General features: G+C 34.7%; 1 protein-coding gene across 2 annotated transcripts in view; it reads left to right on the top strand.

Annotated features, from left to right (window-relative positions):
- Nucleotides 1–4794: 4794 nt before the first annotated feature.
- The window catches only part of LOC102923317 (complement factor H-related protein 1-like), a 256566-nt gene continuing 248728 nt past the window's right edge, over nt 4795–12632 (top strand). For both annotated transcript variants that reach the window (XM_076547547.1, XM_076547548.1), the window contains exons 1-3: nt 4795–4951; nt 9092–9286; nt 10098–10274. In XM_076547547.1, the coding sequence (XP_076403662.1) occupies nt 4879–4951; nt 9092–9286; nt 10098–10274 (445 nt within the window). In that variant the 5' untranslated portion in view covers nt 4795–4878. The remainder of the gene's footprint in view (nt 4952–9091; nt 9287–10097; nt 10275–12632) is intronic.

Here is a 12632-nt window from a genome sequence, read left to right as displayed (position 1 = left end):
AGTAATACTTTGAAAGTGACAATTTTGCCAAAATCTACTTACAGATTCAAATTAAAAAAAAAAGATCATAGATGCCCAAAAGTCTTGCAAAAAAAAAAAAAAAAAAAAAAAAAAAAAAAAAAAAAAAACAGTTCTGCAGGGAATAACATTCCAGATTTTAAGATATAAAAATCGTTGTAATAAAAACAATATGTTATAAACACAAAAACAGACATGTAGAAAATTGAAGACCAAAACATAAGGACACTTGATGTTTAACAAAGATGTGAAAAACATATCCTGGCCAAAAATAAAAAAAATAAAAAAGCATCTTCAACAAATGGTACTAAGAAAACTAGATGTCTACATGGAGAAGAATGAAATTATACCTGTATCTACCACCTTGCTCAAAATCTATCATGCATAAAAGAGCAAACGTAGAATCTAAAACACTGAAACTACTGGGAAGAAAACATAGGGAATATCCTACATGATATAGGTATAGGAAAAGTCTTTTTGAATAGGACTCTATTGACACAAGAATTAAGCGTAGCAATTGACATATGGAATTTGTCAATTCCCCCTCTACTTATATATGTTAATATATTAATTAATATACTTACATATTATATTGTAATGTATCTCTATTATGTATATAATATATAATATTATATATATATAATTGCTGTTGGGTGGTCTTTCCATTATGCTGTGAATATGTTGCTACCATTGGTTAATAAAGAAGCTGCTATGGCCTATGGCAGGGCAGAATAGAGGCAGGCGGGAAATCCAGGCAAAGAGACAGGGAGAAGAATGTCATAGTCAGAGGAGATGCTAAGCTGCTGCCTGGGAAGCAAGTTGTAATAAGACACAGGTAAAGCCACAGAACACGTGGCCATATATAGATTAATAGAAATGGGTTGAATTAAGTTGTAACAGCTAGTTAATATTGAGCCTGAGCCGTAGACCAATTTGTAATTGATATAAGCCTCTGAGTAATTATTTTATAAGTGGCTTTGGGACAGGAGATGGGAGAGATAAGTCTGGACCATGGGGCTAGGCAGGACAGAAAAGCTTCTGGCTACAGTTGGTGCCCACCATGGGTCACTGATCCACATAGGCCTAAAAAACACCTTGAAAAAGTTTCTGAATGTACAGGAACAGATCCAAAAGCAGCTTTCTAATTTGTGTTAGTCATGAGGGCTGGGGCACAAAGATGCTGCAGCATTCAAGCTTGAATACAGGATGGCATATATCAACTGAGGTACACAGAGGTGTCTCCAAGCCTCACAGTGCACTGCTTGGCAGATTTATTTTTTGCTAATACAGACAAAAAAAAAAAAAGGTTCTGGGTTACATGCTGCTTGATTGAGGCATAGACCCACTGCTTCCCAGAGTTGATGGTGCGCATGGGTCCCAGAGCTGGCAGTAAACATATCTCCACCATGTTGGGAAGCTGAGGGGGTGCAGATCCAGCAGCCAAAGCTGCAAATTTGCATAGCTTAACAGTTTAAAACTCCCCTAGTGAAAAATGGATTATAGATTCACAATAAAACACATTTGGATGAATAAAACCTCTAAATGATTTACAATGTGTTAAAAAAATGTACATAGGCATAGGAGAGAGAGGAAAAGGAGTATAGGCAGTTATATAAAAAAATAAATAGTTTCAAAAAGTGAAGTCTTTAAAGAGACAGTAAGAATAATATAAAAGGACTAAGTCATGTAAAGATGGAAAATACACAGAGAGTCTGTATTATATATATATATATTATTGTGTTTTCTTTGAATTTTTTGACTGTTAATGAGCTAAATGCAGAAAGACATTTGATTGTAAAGGCTGCTAAGTTAAACCAACATATATATTTTAAAGGTATCTTGACTTCAAAATTTGGATCTAAGGATATGTTGCTTTGGAAAGGAGGTTCTGCTTTTGCTTCCACAGAGGATGAGAAGCTGTGGATTCCTTTCAGGTTAATATGGTTCCATCAAGGAAACCCCCCTGAGAGGTCTCCAATAAATGTACTGTCCAGATAATCCAACATTCAGAATAGCTTCAAATAAACTGACTGAGACAATACAGCCTCACAGACTACTACAGCTAAGATTTAACCATAATTCTAAATTTTCTCAGCTTCCCCATAAGATTGCCAGCATCCCCAATTGGCAGGAAGTAGTATGAAAAGCTAAGCCCAAATTTCCAAAATATTGTTTATAAATGTTTGTTTTTATTTAAAGGGGGTTGATAATAAATGGTTAATGGTCATAGTCAATCTTTCTCTAAAGAAAAAAGGGGGGCTGGAGAGATGACTCAGTGGTTAAGAGCACTGACTGCTCTTTGAGAGGTCCTGAGTTCAATTCCCAGCAACCACATGATGGCTTACAACCATCTGTAATGAGATCTGGTGCCATCTTCTGGCCTGCAGGGACACATGCAAACAGAACACTGTATATATAATAAATAAATCTTAAAAAAAAAAAGAAAAAGAAAAAAGGGGGACATTATATGGAAATGGTGAAAGAAAGGTAGATTATTAAATCTACTTTAATCCAAAAAGCAACTGTTAATTTTACATACTTTACATTGGTATGGTTTTTAGTTTACTTGTACAAATTTAAAGTTAATTTTGTTATACTGTATGTATATTTCTATTCTTATTTAAGGCATTATATTTTTGCAACTCATTTAAAATTGTAATATATCATTAAGAAATACAGAATAGTCATCTATAATAATCAAACTTACAGTCATGTTCATTAGGTTTTCTAGGTATACAAAGATATATTTCAATTAGGTAGGAAATCTTCAAACACTTCAAAAACCAACAGACTATGGTATGTAAAATGCTTGAAGAACTTAGACTTTTCTGGACAGTAAGATACATCTGCTCCTGGCAACATCAATTACCTCAAAGAAGATGATAGGCATCGAAGAAACTCTTTTTACATTTGCTTACAATGTGGACAAGGCTAGACATTTGGGCAAAAAACTTCTCTTGCTTGGACTGCTTGACAGTATGTTATATAACATGCAGGACCCATAGGAAAGTGATCACTGAAATTTGCCAAAACAAGGTGAGATGGTCCTTCAGGTTCCTGCTTCACAGAAGAAACTGCCAGACTTTCTACAGGACACAGCAGAAAGCAACTGATGAACTTTGTCATTACACAGAACAGTCCTTCAAATTTTCTGCTTCACTGAAAAGTATGTCAGAGACTTTAGGCCTGTAGGTTGAATATAGGTGCTCCAGCAGCATAGAGGAAACTGTGGGTGTTTTGTCCAGGCAGCCAGTTGTCTCTGTCATTTCGAGAATTTTATAAGTTGCTTACAATGCACTTCCTGTTTACTCAAGTGATATTATATGATTCTGGGGTCTTTGATGGAGTTGAAGTTTAGATAGTTATAATTATAGTTTTCCTAAATCATGATAACAAGGTAAATTAGATATGAAACTTTAAACTCACAAAAATAGAATAGTTGATAGAGTATTTTCTTTAATTTTGCTAAATACAAATAGACTAGACATTGTAACTGCAATTCTTGCTTGATAACTTTTCTGTTATATGTAATTTCACTATGTTAAAATGAAAACCTTCCTTTTTGATTAGAGAGAAAAGGGAAGTGCTTTGGGATGGTCTTTCTGTAAGTTGTGAGTATGTGTTGCTACCATTGGCTAATAAAGAAGCTGTTATGGCCTATGGCAAGGCAGAACACAGCCAGGTAGGAAATTGAAGCAAAGATAGAAGGAGAAGAAAGGCAGAGTGAGAGGAGATTCTGAGACCCTGCCTAGGAAGCAAGATGTAATGGGACACAGGTAAAGCCATGGAACATGTGGCAATACATAGATTAATATAGATGGGTTAAGTTGTAATAGCTAGTTAATAACAAGCCTGAGCCATAGACCAAACAATTTGTAATTGATATAAGCCTCTGAGTAATTATTTTATAAGTGGCTGTGGGACAAAGAGTGGGAGAGATTCATCCAGACCACAGGGCTAGATGAGACACACAGAAGCTTCTGGCTACATATACTAGTCAAGATCATAATGAATGATGTAACCCAGACCCAGAAAGACAAATGTCACAAATTTTCTCTCATTAGAGACTCCTATCTCCAAATCTTGGAGTAACTGCAGAATCCAGGAAAGAAAATACAAACTATTGCCAGAGAAATAAGGTAGGTGAGGAACAGAAAAATGAAAAATAGGATACAGATGATCTGATAGAGAAAATGTCAAAAAAGGGAGGGCTCCTAATTACATAGAACTAAAAGACATAATTACAAGAGGGAGATTAAAATAACAATAGGAATGTATGAGAAAGTCATAAGGAATAATACTATGAAGTACCCAATTCCTAAAACTATAACCATGTAAGTATTCTATAATTAATATAATTCATGTATGAATATATATGTATATATATATATTTTTTTTTTAAATGAAATTTTCTCTAATAGGCTGACAATGCTTCCTCTAAAAACCAAAGACCATCTAAGATCTAGCATTCATGGACTAGCATCCATGGTACCAGAAGTTGCCAGACAAGCTTCCAAGAAAGAGAATCAATCCACAGTCCTACCCAGCTATGATTCCTATACAAGGGGAAAAAGAAATTTCTCATCCTCCTTCCTGAATACTTTAGTTTGATTGTCTAAGAGACTAGCACAAAGAAATTGAATGATATTTTATTGTTTAATAAATGTGAAATGATTAACTTAGAGTATTAATGTAAAAACACCAATTGAACATTGTTTATTTTGTCCCTCTTTCTGTGACCTTTGATATTTACCAAACTAGCTGCTGGTAACACACCCAAATTCAAAGTCACCCACAGTGCTATTAATGACAGGATTCCCAGAAACACCACCACTGCTGGAGAGCTTTAGATTTTAGAAGATGGGGTGGTCTAGCAGGTTGCTCTCAGCCAATGTCTTTCTAGCCCTATGGCTTTCTACTGTCAACAGTGCAGGTAAGTGGAAACAGATTTGAAACATGCTCTTCCTACTCAAATGTATTTATCTGCTGTGTGTGTATGAGAATATTTTCATTTATTTTAAATTTTATTTAAAGACATTGGAAATAAAAAATAAACTGTAAAAAATATTTTAAGTGAAGAAGTAGGAAACACACTGAATGGTAAAAACATCTATTTATGGATATAGTTCTGATAATCAATAAAAGGGAAAATCACATAAAAGGGGTTTTTCCCTGCTTTCTAAACTACAAAGTGTGAACAGCCTCTAAATATGATTTGAAGAGAACAAAAACTTATTTTTTAAATGCATAAATAACAAATGTAACAAGATGAACTTTCAAAATGAATTTCAACTTAAATTAAACAAAGCCACTTACCACAACAAAGCTCATCAGACTCTGAACATCTCTAGGTCTCCATGAGGTTGATTTTGTCTTCACAGATTGGATATTTTAACCTCGTAGACTTTAAAATAAATAACTTTGCATTTCAATCAAATTATCATTCACCTAATAGAAATATCTATAATAAGACAATGAAGAACTGTTATCTTTGTTGTAAACCATGAAAATGCCAACACTTTGCTCTTTTCTGATCTGTCCAATGAATGTCGAAAGTAGAAGGAGATTATAATGCCTCCATATTAACACTGTGTATGAAGAGGACCCCTCAGGGTTCCACAACTCCACCACAGCCACGGAAACACAGACAATGCCTTAAAGAAGGAGTTGGATTCTAAAATTTAGTCACTGTGCTCAACTCTGGCTTCAGAAAGCTTTTTCCTGTAATTTGTGTTTTCTCAATCTTTACATATGATTAAGGCTAATTTATATTTATAATTTATATTTATCTTCACATATGATTAAGTCTAATTTATATAGTTCTTCATTTCTCGCATAAGTGAAAAGGATAGGAACAGGGTAATTATTTTTAAGATCCATCCTTACAAATTTTGTAACATTATTTCCAAGACTTAAACTCATTTATTTGTGACCACATTTCATGTTGATTTGTAGTCATGGGAAAGCAGTTACCTATGAGAGACACATTCCATCCAACCAAATGATAGAAAAATTTTGCTTTCATTTTTTTTACTTTAAAAAGTTTTAGATTTATAATATATTACATGTCTTCCTTGCCATTCCTCCCTACAAACCATCCCATATATCCCATATTCACCACCTTTTGCTCAAACTCCTGGCCTCTTTTATGACTACTTGTTGCATGCATATATATATATATATATGTATCCAGCTAGCTCAGTTCATATTATTTTATTAGTAAACACTGTGGTCTGCTTTTCTGTAGAGTCTGAAGAATGACCTATAACAATCACACTTTTGATTTTGAATGATTAAGTTTACTAAAAGAATGAAGCAAGTCAGAGTAAAAGAATAATTAGCAAGTAAGAGGTTGACAAATAGATGAGAGGTTAGCAGACAGACGGCAAAACATTATTTCAGGCCTTCAAGATATCCAGCATTAATTCTCTAGGTTAGCTAATTTATGGCGAACATCTGGACTTTCCCTCTGAAAGTACACTTGGATGATGCTTCTAAGTAAGAAAAATAGCAACAGGTAGAGATCATATGATCAAATCAGGTGCTCAGAACTTCCCGCAGAAATTGGAAAAGTTGAAACAGTAAGCTGGAGTTTCCAATTAGCCCCTGTGGCTAATCTTTCAGTTTTCTCTGCTCTTCCTGGGAAGCCAGGTGGAGAAGTCCAGCAGGCTGCCTTAGCATGTTTCCTCAGTTTCTGTGGGAAATCTGCAAGACAATTTCATGATGTTACCTTTCTGTTATTTTTGGTTTTTACATGGAATACTCATGGCTCTATTTTTGGAAAGACACTTGGCTTCCATGAGAAAAAAAGCTTGCCTCATCTCTTTCCTCAGGTTATTCTGGAAAACCAATTTGATGTTTTTCTATCAGTTATTCTGTCTGTCTATAATATATATAGGGTATATTTATCATCTACCTGACTATCTAGCTCTTACAATTTATTATTTTACATTGGCTTTTTGTATTCTGGGTCAACTATGTTAGTCAAAGCAGAAGATATAGATTTAGTATGTAATTTTCCAGACAGGACAGCACACCTATTGAAAGCTTGAAGTTAAAGGCAGATGTTCAAAGACTATCACTGATTATCTACATCCTTTAAACCTCAATGAGAGACAATGTTAAGAAGGAATTTATAGGAAGGGGAAAGAAGAGGAAGGAAAATGCCAATTGTGTGGATGATGTAAGGACTTTGGATAACCCCAGAAAAGGAAGGTAAAGGAGAATCAAGCCTCCTGGGGAAGAGTTAGTGACTCTCCATCCCAAGCTGCCTGAAGCCGAATACCTGTTTGAACTGCATTTTGTTTTGTTACCTGTCCACATATTGGCAAAACAGCAAAGTCAACACACTAAAGTCATGTTTTTACATGAGCAGAAAATCTTACATGGTTTTAGCAGCGAAATACTAATTATGTATCAAGCTTCATTAGGCACCAAGGAAACTGCCAAGGAAATTAAATCCACAAGCAAGGCATGCTGTGGCATTAAAAGAGCAAAACACAAACAGGCAAATAGATTGCAAGGAAAATATTTTCTCTCTCTCTCTCTCTCTCTCTCTCTCTCTCTCTCTCTCTCTGTGTGTGTGTGTGTGTGTGTGTGTGTGTGTGTGTGTGTGTGTGTCCTACACTAAAGATACTTGTACATGGAGAATAATCATTTTCATTTTTGTAGTGGTTAGTTGAGTAAAAGAAGACGAGGGAGGTAAATGTTCACAACCAGCAGTATCGCTGTTAGGTGAGTGGTGTAGAAAGGGTTTTGAAGGCAGTTGGAATAGAGTTGGAGGACAACAGCAATGTTATTTAGAAAAGACAAGAACACATGCAAATAAAGTCCTGTCCATTTGGGAGACAGACAAAGGATATCTGAAACAAAGTAGTACCAGTATACATGGGGTTTTTACCATCAATATCTTCAAAAATACCTAACATCAAATATAACAGGTTAGCAACATCAGGTTCTAAAAGGCTAACTAACACAAGAAAAATAATTTTATATGTCACTTAGCATTGAGAATTAACTCTAAGTTAATGAAAATGAAATGTGTCACTATTTGTGAGGTTATTACTATAAAATATTGTCAAAATTCCCAGTATACACTGGGTAAAATTTAAATTGATAATCAGGGAGGATGTGCAATGTATATATAAGAGCAGTATAGGATTTTTGTGTTCTATTAAAATTTCATGTGGACTAACTTTCCTAAAATATAATTCTACAAATGTATACATGTAGGAAATTGTAAAATTCAATAAAAAGACCTAACAATTTACATGTTAACTGTTTTAATGTATTTATGCCTTTATATGTATATGTATGTGTGATGTATACATATAAAGGCATAAATACATTAAAACACAATACAATTATCCACATTATTCTAGGGAGTTATATAGAGAGACCTAATGTCACCAGAATTTAGCTGCAGTTTTATCTTCACTGGATTGGTCTTTCTGATTCTTTGTGCCTTGTTATTTTTTTATGAAACTAGATTTATTGAGAGACCTGACAAAATAAAAATTATGTTTCTATATATCATACTTAACTAAATACTCAGCATGTTTGCCACTCCCTTGAGACAAACATCAGAGAAAATCCTGGTAGATATATCAATGACCTCAGTGAGAGAAATGAGGGACGATGTTAAAGCAGAGTCCTCTTATTCAGCCATTACTTATTATGCAGTCAGGGATCTATGATAGCATCCTGTGTCAGTTTTTGAAAAGTCCTGTTGGGGTATCTTTCTGAATATTGCCAAAAACTTTATAATTTATATCAAGGCAAACTATAAACTTCATATTTATTAATAACAGCATCCTCAAACCTTCACATACTCAAGGAGTGCTGGCTAATTAAACACAAAAGTGGATTTCACAGTGAAATTTTTATTCTTATTTATGAGATACTTGAAGGTCACTCTATTCTTTGATAATCAAATGATACACCAGAATGTACTTAAACTGTATCCACTGAAGCCAGATGAAAGGAAAAATGATCATCAAACAAAAAATGTATAATTGATGATTCTCAGTGATGATTAGTATTTACTTTTTTACTTTTGTTTTATTTTTCCAAGAGAGACTTTGTGATCATCCAAAAATAAGCCACGGAATACTATATGATGAAGAGGAATATAAAGCATTTTCTCCTGTTATTAGTGGGAAGGTTTTCTACTACTCCTGTGAATATAATTTTGTGTCTCCTTCAAATTCCATCTGGACCCGCATAACGTGCACAGATGCAGGATGGTCACCAACACCAAAGTGTCTCAGTGAGTAAATGCCCATCCTTAGGTGAGCACTGGATGAAAGAAAGGGAAGCCCCTGTAAGAGGGACTCATGGGCTCTGGAAAACCACAGAGTTTGGCTTGGAAGGGGCAGGTACAGTCTTTATTTTATGAGGTATTTTTCTTATGAAAATCCAATGAAGACCATACTGTCAACATGTGATCTACAAAAGAAAATCACTATTGAAGGCCAATAATGAATATATTTGACAACAGATCTTGTCAAACATCTAATTAGTAGCATTCTAGCCATGCTTTTTATATACAAAAAATTCACTACGAATATCCATTGTGTTTGAAATATCTTTTCCCTCAACTATTCATGAAAATATGTTTTACTTTTATATTTTTCAAAATTCACTACATCCTTGGACTTGTTATCTATAATATATTGATCCTTCAGTGAATGTATGCCACAAACCCCAGGATGACAGGTGTATTAAAAGAAAATGATAGGAAACGGGATAGATAAATCAGTGAAGCAGATGGCAAGAATCATACCTTGTTGAATAAACATTCAGAAATAAAAAAATTATATATCAAAAATACTATTTTATATAGAGAAGTTTGTAAGTGGAAAAATATTACTTTGAAAAACTATTTCAAATGTCGAGACATGAAATCCCTGGGGAAAACTCACATCCTAGACTGCAGGGGGGGGGGGGGTTGGCAAGCTTCAGAAACTATTTGTATAGTTCGTTTTAGTTGTGTCATTGTTTTAAAAACATTTTAATATGCAATCTAACTTTCTATTGACTTCTTTCATACTGTGGATTAACCTTTTTTTCTTCTGAAGGGCTATGTTTCTTTCCTTTTGTGGAAAATGGTAATTCTATATCTTCAGGACAAACACACTTACAAGGTGATATTGTACAAGTTGTTTGCAATCCAGGCTACAGCCTTCAAAATAATCAGAACACCATCGAGTGTACTGAAGAGGGCTGGTCCATTCCTCCCAAATGCGTATCCACCGGTAAGTACAACACTGTGCTTTCAGATCCTGCCATGATCTGTGATGTTTAAAATCAGCAATACTGTTACAGGTTAAATACAGGTCTTTCTATTGACTTTTGCCACTCGCCATTTCTATTTGGGTCACAGCCGTGTCTAAAGTGGTATCACATATACTGGTTTATGTATTCAAGAGGATGTCATAAGTAGAAATATTATGTGAGTACATTCGGAAGACAGACTGCCCCTGATAAAGTCAAACCATTTTCTGTCTTCAAAACCATGATTCATAGGAATAAAGAAATAGTTAAAGAGATTTTTAAAAAGTCCTAAAATGAGTTCTAATCATGAGCTGTAACTTGCACATTTTTAATTCCAAAAGATTTTGGGAAATGTTAATGAAAGTGTTATCTTTTAAATTGATCACTATATTGTCAAGAGTTTTCTGGCACTATTAACAGCATCATAAATCACATACTTTAGACAATGAATGTTAGTGCCTTGCCACTGATCAAACATATTATTTTGTATTAAAGTTTCTATGTGGACCTGCAAAAATTATTCTCTCTTTCTCAAACATACAGGCATCTAAAATTTGAATAAGATAAAATAAAAAACACTGTAGAATAGAACAAAACAAACAAGCAAATAGAAGAAAAAGAGGAGAGGAAAAAGTAAAAGAAACACAGCTAGACATAGAAACACACAAGCTCACATACAGAGAAATCTCATGAACACAAAATTTGAAATTGTAACATACAAAGGACTTGCAACATATGAACCATAGCACAACATGCAAAAGACTTGTAAATTTTTATTTTTTATAAAGCCACAAGAATGCCATTGAGTTTGTTTTATGCTAGTTGTCTACTGCTAGGTGTGGGACATGCCATTATTCGTGATTTATATACCCAGTGAGACTACCCTGGAGAAAATTAATTTTCTTTTCTGTTGTTGTGTGCTGTAATCAATTGGAGAACTCTAAAATTTTCATCTGCTTGTGGTTATCTATTGGAGATTGCTTCTGGGTTAAGGATGTGGGTGTGTGGTAACTTCTCATTTCACCTCTATGGCCCTATCTGGTGCAGCCCAATCCAGGTCCTGTGCATGCTTCTACAGTCTCTGTGAGTGCATATGTGCATTAATCTTGTTGATTTAGGGGCCTTATTTTGATGTCCTCTATCACTTCTGGTTCTTACATGCTTTCAGTCCTCTCCTCTTCTGCATGATTCCTTGAGCCATGTCAGGGGGATTTGATGGAGACATTCCATTTAGGGCTAAATAATCCAAGTTCTTGATATATTATCTGTCTTTGGATCTCTGTACTAGTTCCTATCTGCTGCAGGACAAAGCTTCTCTAATGACTGCTGAGCAAGGCACTGATCTATGAGTATAGAAGAACGTCATGTGGAGTCCTTTTATCTCTATGGGTTTTGTTTTTTGTTTTTGCTAGAATAATATTTGATTTCATAGTAGTATTATGTGTCTGGGCTATATAGTCTCAGGTTCTTGGTCACCCAAGCAGTGTCAGATATGGGTTACATCTCATGGAGAAGCTCTCAATTTATATTAGATATTTCTTGGTCACTCCAACAAGCTAGGTGTCTCCATTTTCCTGTCATAAGTTGCAGACAGACTATCATTATAGATCAAGGGTGTGTGGATAGGTTTGATGTTTATGTTTCTACTTTGGTAGGATGCAAAGTACCTTCCTTTACCAAAGATGCTAACCTATATGTAGGCACCAGCTTGACTTTGCTGTGTTCAGTGAGTTGTGAAGGTATTGTTTTTCACAATGTGTCCTTGCCTCCAGTTTGTGTAAAACAACCTACAGACTTGCCAAAAGCCTGGGTGTTTTGGAAACTCTCATGTGACATCTTTGGCTACTAATTCAATTAGATGTAACCCAATCTTGGTAATAGAAGCTTCATTTGATGATGAGTTGTCCATTGGGGCTCTGTCTCCCCACAATTTTTGGTTATTTCATTTACATTGTCTTCATATATGTATATATTTTAGGAAGTTTCTACTGTATTATGTTTCAATAATATCCCTCAAATGATGCTTAATCTTAGTTGTACTTTCATGTATTCTGTTCCTTGCCTTGCCTTCCCTATTCCATAACTATATATACTATTTCCCCATGCTATGGAGACCTACTCCAGAGGTCTTTTGGTACGCCTAACCTCTGTTGGTCTTTGGGTTGTAGCCTCACTATCGTTGACTTAACAGCTAGTATCCATATAAGCAAAAGTACATCATATACATTTTTCTGTGCCTAGATTCCCTTACTCAGAAAGATTTATTTCTAGTTACATCCATTTACCTATGAATTTCATGAGTTCATTTGTGTGTATATGTTTAAATATACCATATTTTC

The sequence above is a fragment of the Peromyscus maniculatus genome, chromosome 11 (assembly GCF_049852395.1).
Source record: "Peromyscus maniculatus bairdii isolate BWxNUB_F1_BW_parent chromosome 11, HU_Pman_BW_mat_3.1, whole genome shotgun sequence".
In the NCBI taxonomy this organism is placed as follows: Eukaryota; Metazoa; Chordata; class Mammalia; order Rodentia; family Cricetidae; genus Peromyscus; species Peromyscus maniculatus.
This window is presented reverse-complemented; position numbering and strand designations above follow the sequence as displayed.